General features: G+C 42.1%; 1 protein-coding gene across 1 annotated transcript in view; it reads right to left on the bottom strand.

The window, feature by feature from the left end:
* Positions 1-16096, bottom strand: part of ADAM10 (ADAM metallopeptidase domain 10) — a 450369-nt gene that overhangs the window by 69531 nt on the left and 364742 nt on the right. Inside the window, exons 10-11 of the mRNA XM_069222090.1 lie at positions 3146-3329; positions 980-1130 (exon numbers count right to left, since the gene is read on the bottom strand). Coding sequence (XP_069078191.1) covers positions 980-1130; positions 3146-3329 — 335 coding nt within the window. The remainder of the gene's footprint in view (positions 1-979; positions 1131-3145; positions 3330-16096) is intronic.

Genomic DNA, 16096 nt, shown 5'->3' with positions numbered 1-16096 from the left:
TCCACTATTACACTGTGAAAGTGTTACTTGCACTGTTGTGTGTTCCTACTTGGAAAAAAAATGGAGCAGACTTAACTCTAAGATACACAAACCATCAAAAAAGCCACAAATCGCCTATGTTCAAATGTGTATTGTCGATCTTCTCCTTTCTAATTTTTAACAAGTGTGTTTTTTTTTTTTTTTTAACTTTATAGCCTGAACTGCAATGTTGGGCCAGAAGCCGATAATGCTGGACCAGTATCTAGGAACTACTGAAGCTTGTACCAGGAGGAGGCGCTAGACCTTAAGAAGCATTGGTACTGTCCAGTTGAGGTTATGTATTGTTAGCATTGGACATACTTGAGCAGCAAACAATCAGTTGGTGACCTGCTCCTGTATGAGTGAACTAAATAACCTTGTTTGATACGGAAAAATATTTCACTAGAATACTTATTTTACTTATTCTGCAAACCTAGAGGACTTTTTGAAGTCACCCCACATTCACAAAGCTGCTGTATCATCAAAAAAAGGCAAATCGGTAGTTGGTAGTTGCCTGAAACATTAATTGTTAGTTAACTGACTAAAATAAAGCAAATAATGCAACCAAACCTGAAACCGGTTTGGCGTGAAAACTACAAATGTTCCTTAAGCCCAAATGGTTTCTTATTAATTTAATTCGTGAAAAAACAAATTAACATTTCGGCATCAACTAGCAGCCAGTTATACATGGAAGAAAAAAAAATCTGCATGTCTGCTACATGAGACAGGCAAAGGAAAAGAGTTTCTAAGGATGGACTGGTTCATAATTTTTAGAACTACTTTTTATGATGGGACCACAGCAGGGAATGGTTTGCTACAACATCGGGGCAACCAGGGTCACTATTCAGAAGGGTCTAAAGCAGGTTAAAAACTAAACTCGTAGCATTTCCACAAACACTTGTAAGCTTCTACAGAAAGTTTGATGACAAGGACAGATTCCACGAATGAAGCACACATTTACCTGCACAATTTGCCTGGTTTCAGCTTGCATTTTCTTTCCTCTGGTTGGTTTGCGTCATAGCAGCAGTCATCTTTACACTGGTCGCTGTAGCCACAATCACACTGCTCTCCGAGCTCCACCAGTCCATTCCCACAAATAGGCTGCCCAGATTCTAGAGTGAATCAAAAAACATCCCTCAGCACAATCCCCAGGCAACAAACAGCTCTGCATCCCGATCGGGTCCAACACGGGCGCGTTGCAGGGATTCACAGCGCCCACTTTACAATGCTATGCAAACATATGTTCAGTTCATGTGTTACAGCAGACATGCGTAAAATTACACGAAACTGGGAACTATCATAAAACATCGTTGTTCTCAGTCTGTGATGATTGGCTGAAGGGTTATAGATACTCATGATAGCCGAGTTAAGAGCTTCACTTTTTTCACATTCGTGCTTTTTAAATTATAAGCACTACACTGCTAAGCCACATTCACTTGGTCAAAGGGCTGAACCACAGAAGCAAACAGTGGACATGCTCCTGATAGAAGAGTTTAGGGGGCTGTTTCCAGCAGCATTATTTACCACAAACTGTCAGCTATGAGAAGCTGGTAACTGCCCTTTTCATTATGCGCCGTACCCGCAGGGCGGCCACCAGCTATTTATGTAAAACAGTATTTGTGATTTCTATAATGAATTTAAAATGTGCTTCTATTTGTCATGAATTGTGGACACCAAATGATATGGTACATTCGATGCGCTGAAGGCAATATATTTAGGCAAGCAAACGTAAATTTGGAAAGTTGCGTTACAAGTTTTATTTTCAGGCGGTCAACGAAGTGATTTAGTAATTCATTTCTTCTCCTTCCACCTAATCAAAATATTGCAAAACCACTTAGTCCTTTGACAAGTTTTACTTGACTATTCACTTTTAATTATTAAATTAATAGCGTTCCAAAATAATCTACCATTAGGGCTCCCATCAACATATTTTAAATTACTGGATTTCTACCTGTTACCGCTCGATTTACGAAACTGGAGAACGGAGGGGGCATGCTATCCGTCCATTAGAGCAATGTCCTCTCAGTGCCACACAAGAGGGCCGTGGGATGGTGATCATAGCAAGGCCAACAGGGGTGGCTGTGATAAGGGTACTGAGGGTCTGCTGGTGCACACCACCCTGTTGAGGACTGGCTAAGCAACCACTGGGAAGGTTTCTTCAGCCCAAGCACACATTTAACTTTCTGACCAAAGAAGAAATGACTGGTCTGTCAGCACTTCATTTAATACTGCTTTTTCCACATTCTGGATTAGGTGTAAAGATCTGAAGAAGGAAGTGGCAGTTTTTATTTACTGCTTTGGTCAAATTAGAAGACTTAACTTCTGGAACATCAGCTGACTGTTGCCTTTGCTTCTTCTGGTGCGTGGGTTGAGTATCTGGATGAAAACTACCCAAGGGAGACCCACTACGCTGGCATGATGGACATAAGGTAACGGGCACCAAAAACACATCACATACCATTAGAGAATCCTTTATAAACACGCTTGACTTCTTGTAACAGCCACTAGTCCAAGAACTCCTCAATGGGGCCACAGCCACCACCTTCAGACTGGACACCAGTGCTGATGGCTAAACCCCGCCACAGCAAAATAATTGTGGTCCGCACTCGGAGCATCCAGAACAAGTGTTGCATGTTTCCACATTTTAGACCTTATATTAATAACGGCAATATTCATAACCAGGTTTGTCTGTACTTGTGTCAACAAAACGCACTGCAAGTGCTTCCCGACAACAACAAAAAACTGTTGCATCAAAAAGGAATGGTCAATGATGACCCATCATCTGTTATTACCACAGGACAAATGAATTGCAGTTCTAATATATACGTCCCTCTGCAGCTCAAAACGGTTAGCTAAAGCCATTGAAAAAGCATTGGTTTTCTCCAAAACAGCAGTATCACTTGTTTTATATATATATATATATATATATTATAGATGTGTATATATATATATATATATATATATATGTGTGTAACTACATTTGGAAGCATAAGGAAGAGAAAATGAACAGAAGATGTTTGGACTTAAAAATAAATTGGGTTTAACAGCACGTCTAGGAACTTCATGTCCATCAATAGCTTTTAATCAGTTCGATGTTTTGTATATTCTTCATGCATTGCATACATACCTACAAAACAGCTATTCCTCTTCTTCTCAAGAACTTGGCTAATATTCCGGATACTGCAGATGGAGAACTTGTTGTTATTAAGTTTGTCCCCAGATGTAGCTCTGGCGTACATGATATAATTGCCGTTTTCCTTGTGGCCCAGATTCTTAGATTCTCCAGGGGTACAATCAATGCCAGAATCGTGCTACAAACGAGTAAACATAGTTGCATTAGAATAAAAAGCAAATAAAGCATAAATCCTTTTACCAAATATTACAGGCCTGACCCTTGATTCTAACAAAACAGGAAGGAAAAACAGTGCTAAGGCGATTTCTATGCATGTCCTATTGTACAAATTGTCATGAGAAATGCATGCAAACCAAGACAAATCATTGGTAATTAATACATAAAGAAAATCACAGAACAGTAGGCACATATATTTAATAACTGCAGGATTAGTAATGAAATGAAATACATATAAAACACTGTCAGTTGCCTAGAGAATACACCAAGGTTTTACCCCAATGCAGGATTTAAAACAGCGAGGACTGCCATTCTGGTGGGTGCCCAGGATGCCACATTAGACCAGAAACTTACAGTTTCTTACCTGTAGGTGTACTGTAGTTTTGCAGCTTTAACAATTTTCTGGATTCACATTATGTGCAATATTCAGGCATCTAATTCTTGGGTCCGGTATTTTCCACACTTCTGTAGTCCGATTTGTTTGTGGGCATCGACAAACCCCCATTCAGTGTCTCTTGTGACGTCGTACTGCTTCCTCCGGAAGCTCCTATCTTTGGTCCCCATCTTCGTTTTTTTAATGTTTTTTTTTTTTTAATATGTTGTTCCTCCATTTCATCTTCTTGGTGGAGATAGGTGGGTCGCTTGTGAATCCAGAAAGTTCTTCAAGTTGCAAATCTACATCTACAGATAAGCAACTATACGTTTTGCAGTGTGAATCTGTTCTGATTTCACATGCTGCGCATCTATTTTGTATCAGTTTCTTAATTTTGCGGTGGTTGGGTAGACAATGAGCACTGATGGATAAACAGATGTTGTAAGACCTTTTGTCCCCCTGGTGCTCTTTGTTCATCTCTATATCTATACAATAGTGTTTTGTGAACGTTAAATACAGAGGGCCACATTGCTGCCATACAAGTTTCCAGTAGTGGTATATTTGCTATATATAGTCGGCAGTTGCTCCTTTTTTCTTGTTGAGTGTGGTGTAGGTGCTGAACTGAACTCAATCAACATACGTGTGGGCACATCTAATTAGTCGGTACTATCCATCTTGCAATTGTGTTTTTAGTTACAGATCTTCCCAGAAAACTTTTGGCAAATGAAGGAATAGTTGTTTAGTCTGTCTGATTGGTTTTGTCTTTTCAATATAATACATTACGACACATCTTGCGTCTAATGTGTGCAATGTTCTTTCTGCATGTGCCTTTGTGTTTTGGACAAAAACTTTAAATTTGAATACCTGGATTCATGTGAAAATGTGATTTTACTTTTGGCAAGCATTGCAGGTCTGTCCTCATGACAATCCCGTCCTTGTGCACCTGAAAGTATGGTTCTTGTAACATGAGTGCCTGCAATTCACTAACCATGCACAAAGAAGTTATAGCCACCAGGAATGTAGTTTTCAAGGTGAGCATTTGCAATGAAGCCTTGTGCGAAGGTTGCTTTCATTAACTGTGTGAGTACCACATTGAGATTCCATGTGGGTGATGGTGGTGCTATTTTGTGGCTCCCTTCAAGAACCTCTTTATTACTTGTGTTGTGAAAAGGCTTTTTCCAATATGGTCTCTTGTGTAAGCCACTATTGCTGCTAAATGCGCTTTTAAAGATGCATATGTTAGCTTTCATTTAAGACGATGTGTTAGCTATTTTAACACCGTCATGGTTTTCTTTACTAGTCAATTATGAGAACACTATGGCGAGTATCTCTTCCACTTTGCCATATAACATTTTCTACTTGTTGTCTTCCTTGCTTCTCTTAGAACAGCCATTGTTTTTTTCCAGCAGCTTCAGATATCTTAATTCTAAGTCCTCAGGAGCCATGCTGCTAGGCTTAAAAAGTCGGTTTCAGGATGTAGTACCCTCCCTTTTTCCACTGAAAAAAGATCCTGTTGATCTGGAAGTTTCTGAAAGTTCCCTTGTGCCAGTTCTATTAGCTCTGGGAAACGTCTGTCTCGCCCACTGTGGGGCAATTAGTATTAATGTCATCCTGCTTAATCTGCATTTGCTGATCACCCTGTATAACAGTGGTATCAGGGGGAAAGTGTACGGAAATGTCCCTGACCAGTCTATCGAAGGTGCATTCCCCAGGGACTGTCGGTATGGTTGCCTGGAGACAAAGCTTTGGAATTATGCGTTAAGTGGTGCGGCAAACAAACCTATTTCTGGCGTTCCATATTTCTGAAAGATCTGACTAACTTTTAGTTTAGTTCCCATTCATGGGAGCACGAGGTTTGGCTGCTTAGTCTGTCTGTCTCAATATTGTCTTTCCCTGGCAGATGAACTGCTATGATTTCCATCTTATTCTGAATTGCCCACTTCCAGCATTCTACGGCTAATTTAAACAGGGGCAGGGATTAAGCCCCTCCCAGTTTCTTGATGTAAAACATAGTTGTCGGTTTGGATTAATACTGTTTTTCCCCGTAGCTCGTTCTGAAAGGCACTTAAGGCTTGGAAAACTGTTTTCAATTCCAGCATGTTGATGGGTTTTACAGCACCTTGTTCCTTCTAGACCCCTCATACCTTGAGTGCGCCCATGTGAGCTCCCCAACCCATATGTGAGGAGTCTGATGTAAGTTGAGCAAATGTTCTCCCTTGTGTTATATGTAACCTATTCCACCATTCTATTGTCTACTGTACCTTTTGTGTGACAACCACTAGACCTTCCCAACTCCCTGATGCTTGTGACTATTAGTTTTGTCACCATTCCTGGATTAGTCTCATGTGAAGTCTCACATATGGGATTAAAGGGATGCAGGATGCCATCTACCCTAATAATTTCCCCAACATCCTCACAGTCCGAGCTTGTTCCTTCCGTTAAAGCCGAGTTTCTATCAATACTGACTGTTCTCTTTTTGCTGAGAAACCACCTTGCCCTCGATTGAGTTGATCATTGCCCCCAAAAATATTTTCTCCTGTTATGGTTGTGGAGAGGACTCCTCCATGTTTATTAGGAACCCTAACATGAATACAGTCCTCGTTACCTGCGGTATATGTTCTCTGCATTTGCTGTAGGAGTTCGCTCTCACTAACCAGCGATCCAGGTAAAAAGACAGGGCATACATGTTTATCCTTAAGTGTGCTGCTATTGCTGCTTGACACTTTGTAAACACTCTTGGTGCTGATTTCATCTTAAACGCCAGTACTGTGAGCTGGTAGTGAATCTTTTTCACCACAAATCTTAGGTATTTCTTATAATGAACTTTCATTTTAATATGCAAGTATCCGTCTTTTAAGTCTATAGTAACCAAGCAATCCCTTTTTTGCAATTGTGGTATGACTTCTTGCAGTGTTGTCACTTTGAATTTTTGTGTCTATAAGCTTGTAGCTAAACCTGAGTTCTAGAATCGGTCATAGGGAACTGTCGACTTTAGGAATTAGGAGATATGTTGAGTAATTGTCCTAGTTTATTTCTGTCTCCTACTGGTGTTGTGTGCAGGAATCCTTGATCCTTGCTCATGCCACTCACTGGTGATGGACGTGAGAGCTCATCAGTCTTTGGCAAGTCACTTATTTGTCGGGGTTGAGCCTCTGTGTGGCTGACCCTTTCCTCAGGTTCTTCCCTTAAAGGACAGGCATCCTTGCTGTAGGTATTGCCAATTATGTTGTGATGTTGTAGATTGATTTCCTCCCTGGAAGCTCTGGTGGGATGTTCCTGCCTGGAAGCTGCCTCTCCCCATAGGTCTGCGCAATGGTACTGCCCCCTACGCATTGCTCCACAAAACTAAAAGGCTCCCATAGATTTTGCAGTTTAATTGTCCTTCTTTAATTGATTAAGTGTTTCACCAACCGTGCTCCCAAACAACTGCTACTTGTTGAATGGGGTGTTGATAATACTGACCTGCACTTCTGGCTTGAAGCCTGGAAATCTGAGCCAAGAATGGAGTCTGAGGGTCATGCCCATCATCATTTGTCAGCTTGAAGTGTCCACCACGTCCAATGGAGATGTCAGGCAAGTGTTGGCAATGCTTTCCCACCTTCCACTAAGTGCATAGCCCTTTTTCTGTATTGTTCATGCAGGTGCATCATCAGTTCTTCTATCTCCTCCCAGCGTTGATGGGCATGACAGTTAAGTAGGGCATTAGAGTTTGAAATGTGCCACTGATGAACTGCATTGCATTCAAACTTCCTACTTATAAGGTACATCCTTTGGCTCTCCTTTTCAGGAGGCGGCCCTGATGTAGATGGAATGTTGGCCCTCTTCCTTGCTCTTGTCGTTATAATGGAGTCAGCCAGTACATTGCCCTTTATTTATGCTGGGTCTTTTGAAGAAAACCTACATTTCTTCTTTACCTTTGGAGTCAAAGCTCAACAAGTGGCAGGTTCCAGGGGGCACGGGTAGGAATTGATTCCTAGCATAGTGTGCGTCGCTATAAGTGCCTACAGTGGGAAACAAGATTGGGTTCTTTCTTCCTCTAACTGTACTCAGTACTTGCCTGCACCCTGTTTTATGACAGTTGTACATGCCAATATCATCCAGAGGTGAAGGCCTTGACAAATAACTGACCACTCCTCCTTCAGGGGAGTCTGGCTCTAGACCTTGAGCTGTGGCTCTGTATATTCAGATTTCTCAGAACTTTGATACATTCCTGTCATCTGTTCGTCTTCCTCTTCGTAGAAGAGTTCTGCTTCATCTTCTTGGGGCTCAGCTGTTAAGGGAGGTTCGATACCCTCAACCTCCTTTTTGCTCTGGTCCTTCAGCATTGAAGTCTTTGGCGGTATCTGAAAAACCTTTAGACTTTCATTGAAGTCTTTTTTTTTTCTGTAGAAAGGCGGACATATCGGCTTCAGGACGCCTCTTCTTCCTCTTGATTTTGGCTGCCCTTTCTCTGGTCTCAAGGATTGGTGTCTTTCTCTTTGACACTGAATAGTCTTTTGAAGACGTTTTGGTTGTCAAGCTTTGATGTTTTGCTTGTGACCTGCCCACTTTCAACACTGACATGTCCTTTCAACGTCCTTCTTTCAACAACTTGGAACTTTAGGAAGTTTTTCCTCATGTGGTGTCCCCTTTAAGGGATCTCAGGAGCTCTTTGTTTCTGGGTGTGCCTGTGGTTGACAAATGCTTAGACACCGATCCTCACTTCAACACCTTTGAGTCCGTTTTTTGTGATTCAGGCTGTTTCTTTGAGGACGATGGCTCGCTTACCTCAGATCTCTCTATCTTTTAGGCTGCCTGGCCTTCGACATCCAAGATCCACATATCTGTGTCAGATGTTTCGCACTCCGCTTCTTCAGTGACATTTTCCTCCTTCCATGTCTCTTAGGGATGGAGTCGTCTGCAAGTTGTGATGAGCTCGTCTGTCTCTCTCTCTCTCTCTCTCTCTCTCAACCTCATTGTCTACAACTTGAACACGAAACAGACGTTGCAGTCTTCACTTTGGTGCTGGACGGGCAGACAAAGGTTGCAAACTGGGTGTCTGTCCTTCTGAGAGAATTTGTGGTGGCGATTTTTGCAAAACTGGAGCTGTTTTTTCTCCAGGGAGCTCCCTGAACAGGCATTCTCAAAATTCCTTGAGGAAATTCACCTCCTTCTCCCGAATTCTCCCCAGGTACCTTTTTCTTGGTGTTGCTATTTGATTTCAGTGCTCTTTTCAGTGAAATTCTTCGAAACTTCTTCCATGTGTTGGGGACCTTCAGGAGGCATCCAGACTCAATGGCGGAAAAAAAGAATCTGAAGATAGTGACCAAAGGTGAGAGGTTCAGTACGAAGTCGCAAGAAACACCAAATGGGTGGTTCGTCAATGCCTACCCACAACAACAACAACAAAAACTATAGGACAACAAAAGAGTGGAGAATTCTGGACCCAACCATTTGATGGCAGGATATTGCACAGCAGTCATGTTCTCAGGTTGATAATGGCAGACTGGGGGTGGACTTTATTACCGTTGTAGGCACACCTATGAATGAAAGGGTAGAGCAGCCCATTTCAGACATACTGCCTACTAATGAATAAGAAACTAAACTGCAGAGGGTACCACCTAACTGAGCATCTCACCCAACCTAGAGGAATAGACTACTGAAAACCCTCTAGTATTGGATATGAGGGCCTGAAGTTGCAGCAAACTGTAGGTTCCAGATAAGAAAATTAGGTAGGATAGACATTCCCGTTAGAAATAAATATCCCGCCCTGCAAGCTGATATTGGCATGGTTGGCTTTAACTACCTGAGACCAACCTTCACAATGACTAGGCAGACCTCAAGTCCTTGACCTTCCAACATTGAGCACAGCAACGAAAGGAACTTCAGGTGACACTAGCAGGGACATCTGCAAGGATTCAAATACCAACGCCTGTGGGACTCACTTGGGCAAAAGAACCTGGCTACAATCAGAGCAATTCAGATAAGGGCAATCCAGAGATGCTCAATGTTTGGGTCTGACTACACATCAATGTATTAGCCCTCCCATGCCACACTTCACTGAAGGTTAATGGAATATACACAAAGCACAGAAAGCCCTTTGAGAAAGAGGTCTGGAACTGCTGAGTGCCTCAAATATTCAATTGAGGGTAAAATAACCGTTTGTTTTCACTATGTTAACATTCATTATAAAATACACAATGAATCCTAAGTATGGCACCTATCAGCATAAGCTGACAAACCTTTAAGACACACTGGTAAAGGTTCAGGCTATGGTTGAGGAGACCAGGACTTTCAACATTTTGGGTAGATTCCTTTAATTTGGGGACCAGCCGAATAACCAGAATTTATGCAAGAGTAACCGGACCGTGTTGTCAGAAAGGAAAAGGACACCCTTCTCAAAACTGATTAATAGCTAGGTAGATTTGCAAATCAGAAGCAGGTCCCAATGAGAAGATTAAGTTTACATACACCTACACATACAAATGGAAAGCTTCAGTCTCCATCTCTCATGTTTTCACCAAGATTGCTACAATCAAGCCAGAGCTTTCAAGACTAAGAGGTGCCTTCAACTAGTGGCAACACTAACAACAGCCAACAAACTTGTTTATGTTCAGATACAGTGGTTTCATACTGCAAAGATGAAGGGTGTCATTCAAAAATATAAATAGGTCCAGTTTAGTATTCACTAGTGGAATCAGAATTAACTGGGAGGACAAAAATACATTTCCTGCACGAGAAGGAGTGTGTCTTCAGACCCGTGAACTCTTCAAGAAATTCTATCTAGAATTTGACTGTTTATCATGGGGAGGGGAGAGTCACTCCATTGCAAGTGTGTGTAGAAAGGGACCTTCATGCTGTTTCAGTACATATATTAAAAGTGGTGAATTTTACTCTTGGTTTCGAGAGAGGGCAAGGTATACAGAATAGTGAATATTCAGGCAAACCATCTGGGTATTAATGTACTTCAGCGCCCCATTGTGGAAGCATCCCTTATTATGCAAAATATTTTGTGGGAATTGGCAGGCATCCCCTGCTTCCTTGGCATTCAAAGGCAGTGTTTTATATGAATCACAGATTAAAGGCAGTCAAACAGTACGTTATCTGGTTTTATGCTGCAGCTAAAATGTTAACTTGTGAAGTGTCTCAAGGTGGATGGGGCGGCAAAAAGGGAGTTGAGCTCAGAACTGGACAGTGTTGTATATTTCGTAAACTGACCTCATTTATCCCTTGTCTCACACACCTTGGCTTAGTCCTTTAGGGATATGATGCTGAAGCCAAGGGTATACGTTTGTGTTTTGTAATGCGTTCCCAACATGTGATAATGTGGTATAAGGCATTCACAGATGCAGCAAGAATGGAAACACTTGTAAAATCTGCAGATTGGTTGGTTTTCAAGACGTTTTTTGTTTAACCTAATGAACCAAGTACACTCAGGCGTAGCCATTAATTTAGCATCTATACTAAAATACTATGAAACTTTATCCTTCTGTAGAACACTAAAGAACACTGATTTTCAACAGGAGATTAAAGAAAGTTTGGATTTACATTTTAAGCAACCATTCTTCAAACGTTGCTTACATGTACTACTATTCTTATTTTATATGGTTTGAGCGAGGAAATACTGGTCCAAGCTAACACTACATAAGACGAGTTTGAGCCACACACTTTACTAGTTTAGTCGTTCAGCAGATGTTCAAAAGGGATTGCTTAGATGATTCAGATGGTCAGACAGAAGCTCCTATCAAGGAAGAGGAAGCCTCTAGAAAATTTGGTTTGCATTGTGGTGTAAGAAGTTAAAGGAGGAAACCTTTGTTTCAACCGATGGAAGAGTTTATTTTATATCCAATTTCTTCTCTGTAGATAGCTCCTGGAAAATGCTGTGACACTGACGTCTAATGGAACTGCAACTTTCCCATAAGTAACACCTTCTGCCCGCAACTTACATTACCGTGCTACAGAAGCAGAGATACTAATGAATGCAGTGACACTGCACAAGCTTTACATCAATGGCCATTTCCCTTCCTTACTCATGCATGTAAAGTGATGAGTATTCATTTAAGACCAGAGACTACATTGCAATCAGATAGGTTCCCTTGGTGCTGGACCCACTGAGACTTCAGGTCCCACTGAGGAGCCCACAACTGGCATGGTCAATGATCAGGATACAGGAGGCCAGAAGCTTTACAGCCATCCTCATTTAAACCCAGAACCAAGGCTGAAACATCAGGATCATAGCCAGCATGTCTTAGACCCTTTGATCTGGAGAGGCCCAAAGGTGCACCTTATCCAGGATGGCTCCAATGAAAGGATACACTGCAAAGGATCACATTGATTATTAACTCCAACGATGTAAGGAGCCATGTAAGGAGAATAGTCGCCATCTGGCGGTGGTTAATGACAGACTGTGGTTAGCCTGCCATCAACAGCCAATTGTCGAGGTGGGTGGAAGACTGGTATCCCAACCTCTTGAGCTGTGCTGCTAAAACCATCACCACCTTTGTAAACTACACAGGGGAGCACTGGTGAGGCAAAAAGGGAGCAAGGCAAACAGAAAATGGTCGTGGGTCACCTTGAACTGCAGGTAACAACTCAGGGTCTGCAAGACGAGAATATAGAAATAGGCATCCTACATGTCAAATGCTACCATTTAGACTCCTCGGTCCAGGGAAAAACGGACCTGGGCCACCATGAACATCCTGAATTTGGCCCTACACAGGAGGAAACTGAGCAGTCGAAGATCTAAAATAAGGCAAAGGACTCTGTTCTTTTTTGCCAACACAGGGGTAACATTCGGTCCTAGTCTCCGAGGACTGAAACCTCTCTATGCCTCCTCTCCTCAAAACAGCCTGGATTTCCTACAGCTAAACAGACAAATAGCCTCCAAAAGTCACTCTGATGAGAGTGGAAGGCGTGGCAAGACAGAAAGGAATGGTAGGGCATAACCTTGCTGGACTATTTGCAGGGCCAACCTGTCTGATGTTATGGCTTCCACCCGTGGAGAAAATGAATGTTGTGCTTTCCCACGGTGTGGATTTGTGCAGCTAAGGGTGAACTCAAGCGGCTTGAAGGTGTGCAAAGAACATTAGCTCTACTCTCTTTAAGGCACATGACGGCACAGTAGCCCTTTGCAACGGCGATACCAGACAAAAGGTATTACCATGAGAGATGACTGAACATCACCTGAAAGACCTGTGGATCACATCCATGACTGCGCCAGGGCACCATGCTAGTGCCGACTGTTCTGCCTTACATCAGTCATGTGCAGGCTTCACTGGATGACTTAATTGGGCGTATCCTGGCCACCTTGTATGGTCTGTGCCAAATTGGTGCATAAGTCTACTATGACTGCTGGCGAAATGTCAGCAACTGAGTACTTTAATGCTTGGGAGTCCCTTTCCACCAAACAGCTGGCACTGACTGACTTGACTGACCTGAGGGTGAGGCTAGTGGAAGAAAGCATCCTCTTCTGAAAAGCTTCAATTATTTGTTACTTTCCTTCATGAGGGAGGGAGAGGGTGGGCGTAAGAAGACTTTAGGAAAATAACTGGGGTTAATTCTGCCAGTGGAGGCTTGTATTAACAGGCTCTCAGGAGTACAGTGATGCTTTGGGAAGGCAGGGTCACTTGAGCTCTGTCTGTGATGGGTTTATTCCAAGTTCTCATGAGGTTGATTGCCAGAGCATTGTTTAACGGCAGTAGCAGCTCACATGATGATTCTCCAGGCTGTAGCACTTCTGTGAGGACACCGGTTTCAAGGGGGTTGGCTGGGCTTGGGGGTGGAGGGGCAGCATAGTGCTCTTTTGTAGGTCCAGATAAATACTGTCATCGCACTGCAGGGAAAATTCATACACACCATTATCATCATCACCAAAAGCTGAGCAGCTCTAGCCAGAGTGATCCAAACAGTTGTTGGAGGAATGGCTACTAGGTAACGGCACTGAGCTATCAGGCTCAGGGTGAATGGGAACCAGACACACAGAATATATGGCCCAGAACACATCTTCATTGTATGGCTATTTTAGCCATGCTTTAGACACGTTATTTTAGCAAACTAGGTCTGTCGTCGTGCATTTTAGCTCAGTTACATTTCATTCAGCATTGCTTTATTTTTCTAGCATTAGCCTCATTTGCGGTGTTGTTTTACTTTCTCTAATTGCTCTTACGCATAGGAAAACATCCCGTTCTTAGCACTCCATTCATTCCACTTTGTGCTTTCCTCAAGGCTGCAGTCAGATAGGGTTGCCAGCAAAAGTGGTATGCTGTGTCTCAGACATTCACTGAAATATACATATCCTTACATGGGGACGCTTTTCTTAGAACATCAGTTGTTTTATTAAAAAACACTGTTCTGTCCCATACATGTTAGAGGGAGATTCCACGACTGCACGTTGATTGCTGAATGTCTTCGCTACAGTTGCTTGCTTAGACTGGTGAATCCTTGGCCTATATGGGGACAATGTCTTTTTAGACAACAGGCTTCCCCCCAGGTATGGGGGATGATGTCTTTCCAGGGGGAAACCTGAAGGGTAGATTAGGGCTTATGCTGTGCTCTAACATAGCTTAGGTAGGAAGTGTGTATGTATGTATATATTTATATATATTATTCCTAGTGGCAGTATGGCGGGACTAGTTTTGTGTTTCACTCTCCTTGTCACAATTTTGCTCTTAGTGTGTTTTATCATCCTAGTTATTTCAATACTTACCATTTTATCTAAGATGTAGTTGCTTCAATAAACCTTATTGAACTATCCTCTGCTTCGGTTTGTCTTTGCCTGTGAAAGACTAATGTAACTGAGGGAAAGCGATGAGATCTGATCAACGACGATTCCCCTGAGGAGTCCTCTCTGTCATGCGCCCGGTTGCTACAACCATCCCCACTCTCGAGGTGGAAATGAGGCACTGCTAGTTGGCCGGAAAACCCATATTAGGCCGACAGGCGTCACATGGAGTGGAATTGTACTCATTACCCACAATTCAGGTGATTCTGACACCCAAATCCAGTAGTCTCATTAATGAGAACCTACGCAACAGCTTCAGCTGAAGAAGTGATGGATTTTGTTCAGACAAAAGAATGGGACTGACGTCCTGTTCCTGTGTCTGTGCTGGCACTGACCTGGCAAGAACTGGCATGGATCTTGGTGCCAGGAGTGGAGTTGGCTCCGGGGTCAGAGCTGAATCTGCAATAACACAAAAATGGAGAGGCAACGTTCAAAGAAAAGTTAATGGATTCCAAATTTAAGGCCCCAAAAGTCTAGAGGAAATTGCAGTAAAGATTCAATTCTTTACTGTTCTTCCACGTCTTCATAAAAATACAGCAAAGCAGCCAACGCATTTTAGTTACACACCAAGAGCTTCCTCAGTGCTTACTGATGATATTCAAGGGACATGTTTGGTCATCCATGGATCTTATATAAAGTCAAGAATGGCTTAGCATGATTCCAGAGGAATGTACATCACCTCTTTGCATGATTCCAGTGCATGATTCCAGTGGAATGTACATCCCCTCTTTGCATGATTCTGCCGTGCACAGAGTGTAAACCTGCAGAACTTCGTTCAATTAGCCAAACGTGAATGATGAAAGATATTAGGAAAGTTGAGTCTCTTTTCCAACACAGTTTATATATCTTGACAAGAGAGAGTTTAAGATGCTTCACAGCTTATGCAATTTTAAACAAACGCACCAACACATTCTACATCACCCAATGGGGCACACTCTTTCTCATCCAATTCTGTGTTTACAACAGGATCCAGATGTTAGAAAATCAATCAGAAATAGAAATACATTACATTTTTAACACTATTACAAAACCATGAAAGCTGGCAAGCTTAAAACTCAAGGGATTTTTCCTACTTGGTTACCTATCTTCTTGGTCTTGCTTTGAGCTGCAATCCCTAACAATATTTGTCCTAAACTTTGTTCAATTATGTGGCTTGTTTTCTTACATACAAAATACACAGCAATACAAAATCTAGTTTGTAGATAAAATTACCAGAGTATATTTACCTTAACTACCATGCCTCAATTTAATTTTCGCCACCATATGATGCAAATATTGTTCCATCATTCCGATCCTTAATTTCTTTTATCGGCTCAATTAGAATGTCACCATTTCACTGTAACACCACCAGAATTCTTTTTCCACTCATGCCAGTTTGGAGCATCAGTGTTTTTCCAGGGTGGTAGTACCACCAGCTTTCCAACAATAATAACAATCATTTAAAATTCTTCCAGCAATGACGCACTGCTTTTTGATTACCTGTCTGAAGAGAATTTCAGCCCTCACCGCTGTTGTAAGGCATCTACAATACAGATCTCTATGGTGTTGCATATGCTAGCTGTCAAAAGAGAGAAAGGTTTTGGATCTATGAAGTTTA

The sequence above is a fragment of the Pleurodeles waltl genome, chromosome 3_1 (genome assembly GCF_031143425.1).
Source record: "Pleurodeles waltl isolate 20211129_DDA chromosome 3_1, aPleWal1.hap1.20221129, whole genome shotgun sequence".
Taxonomy (NCBI): domain Eukaryota; kingdom Metazoa; phylum Chordata; class Amphibia; order Caudata; family Salamandridae; genus Pleurodeles; species Pleurodeles waltl.
This window is presented reverse-complemented; position numbering and strand designations above follow the sequence as displayed.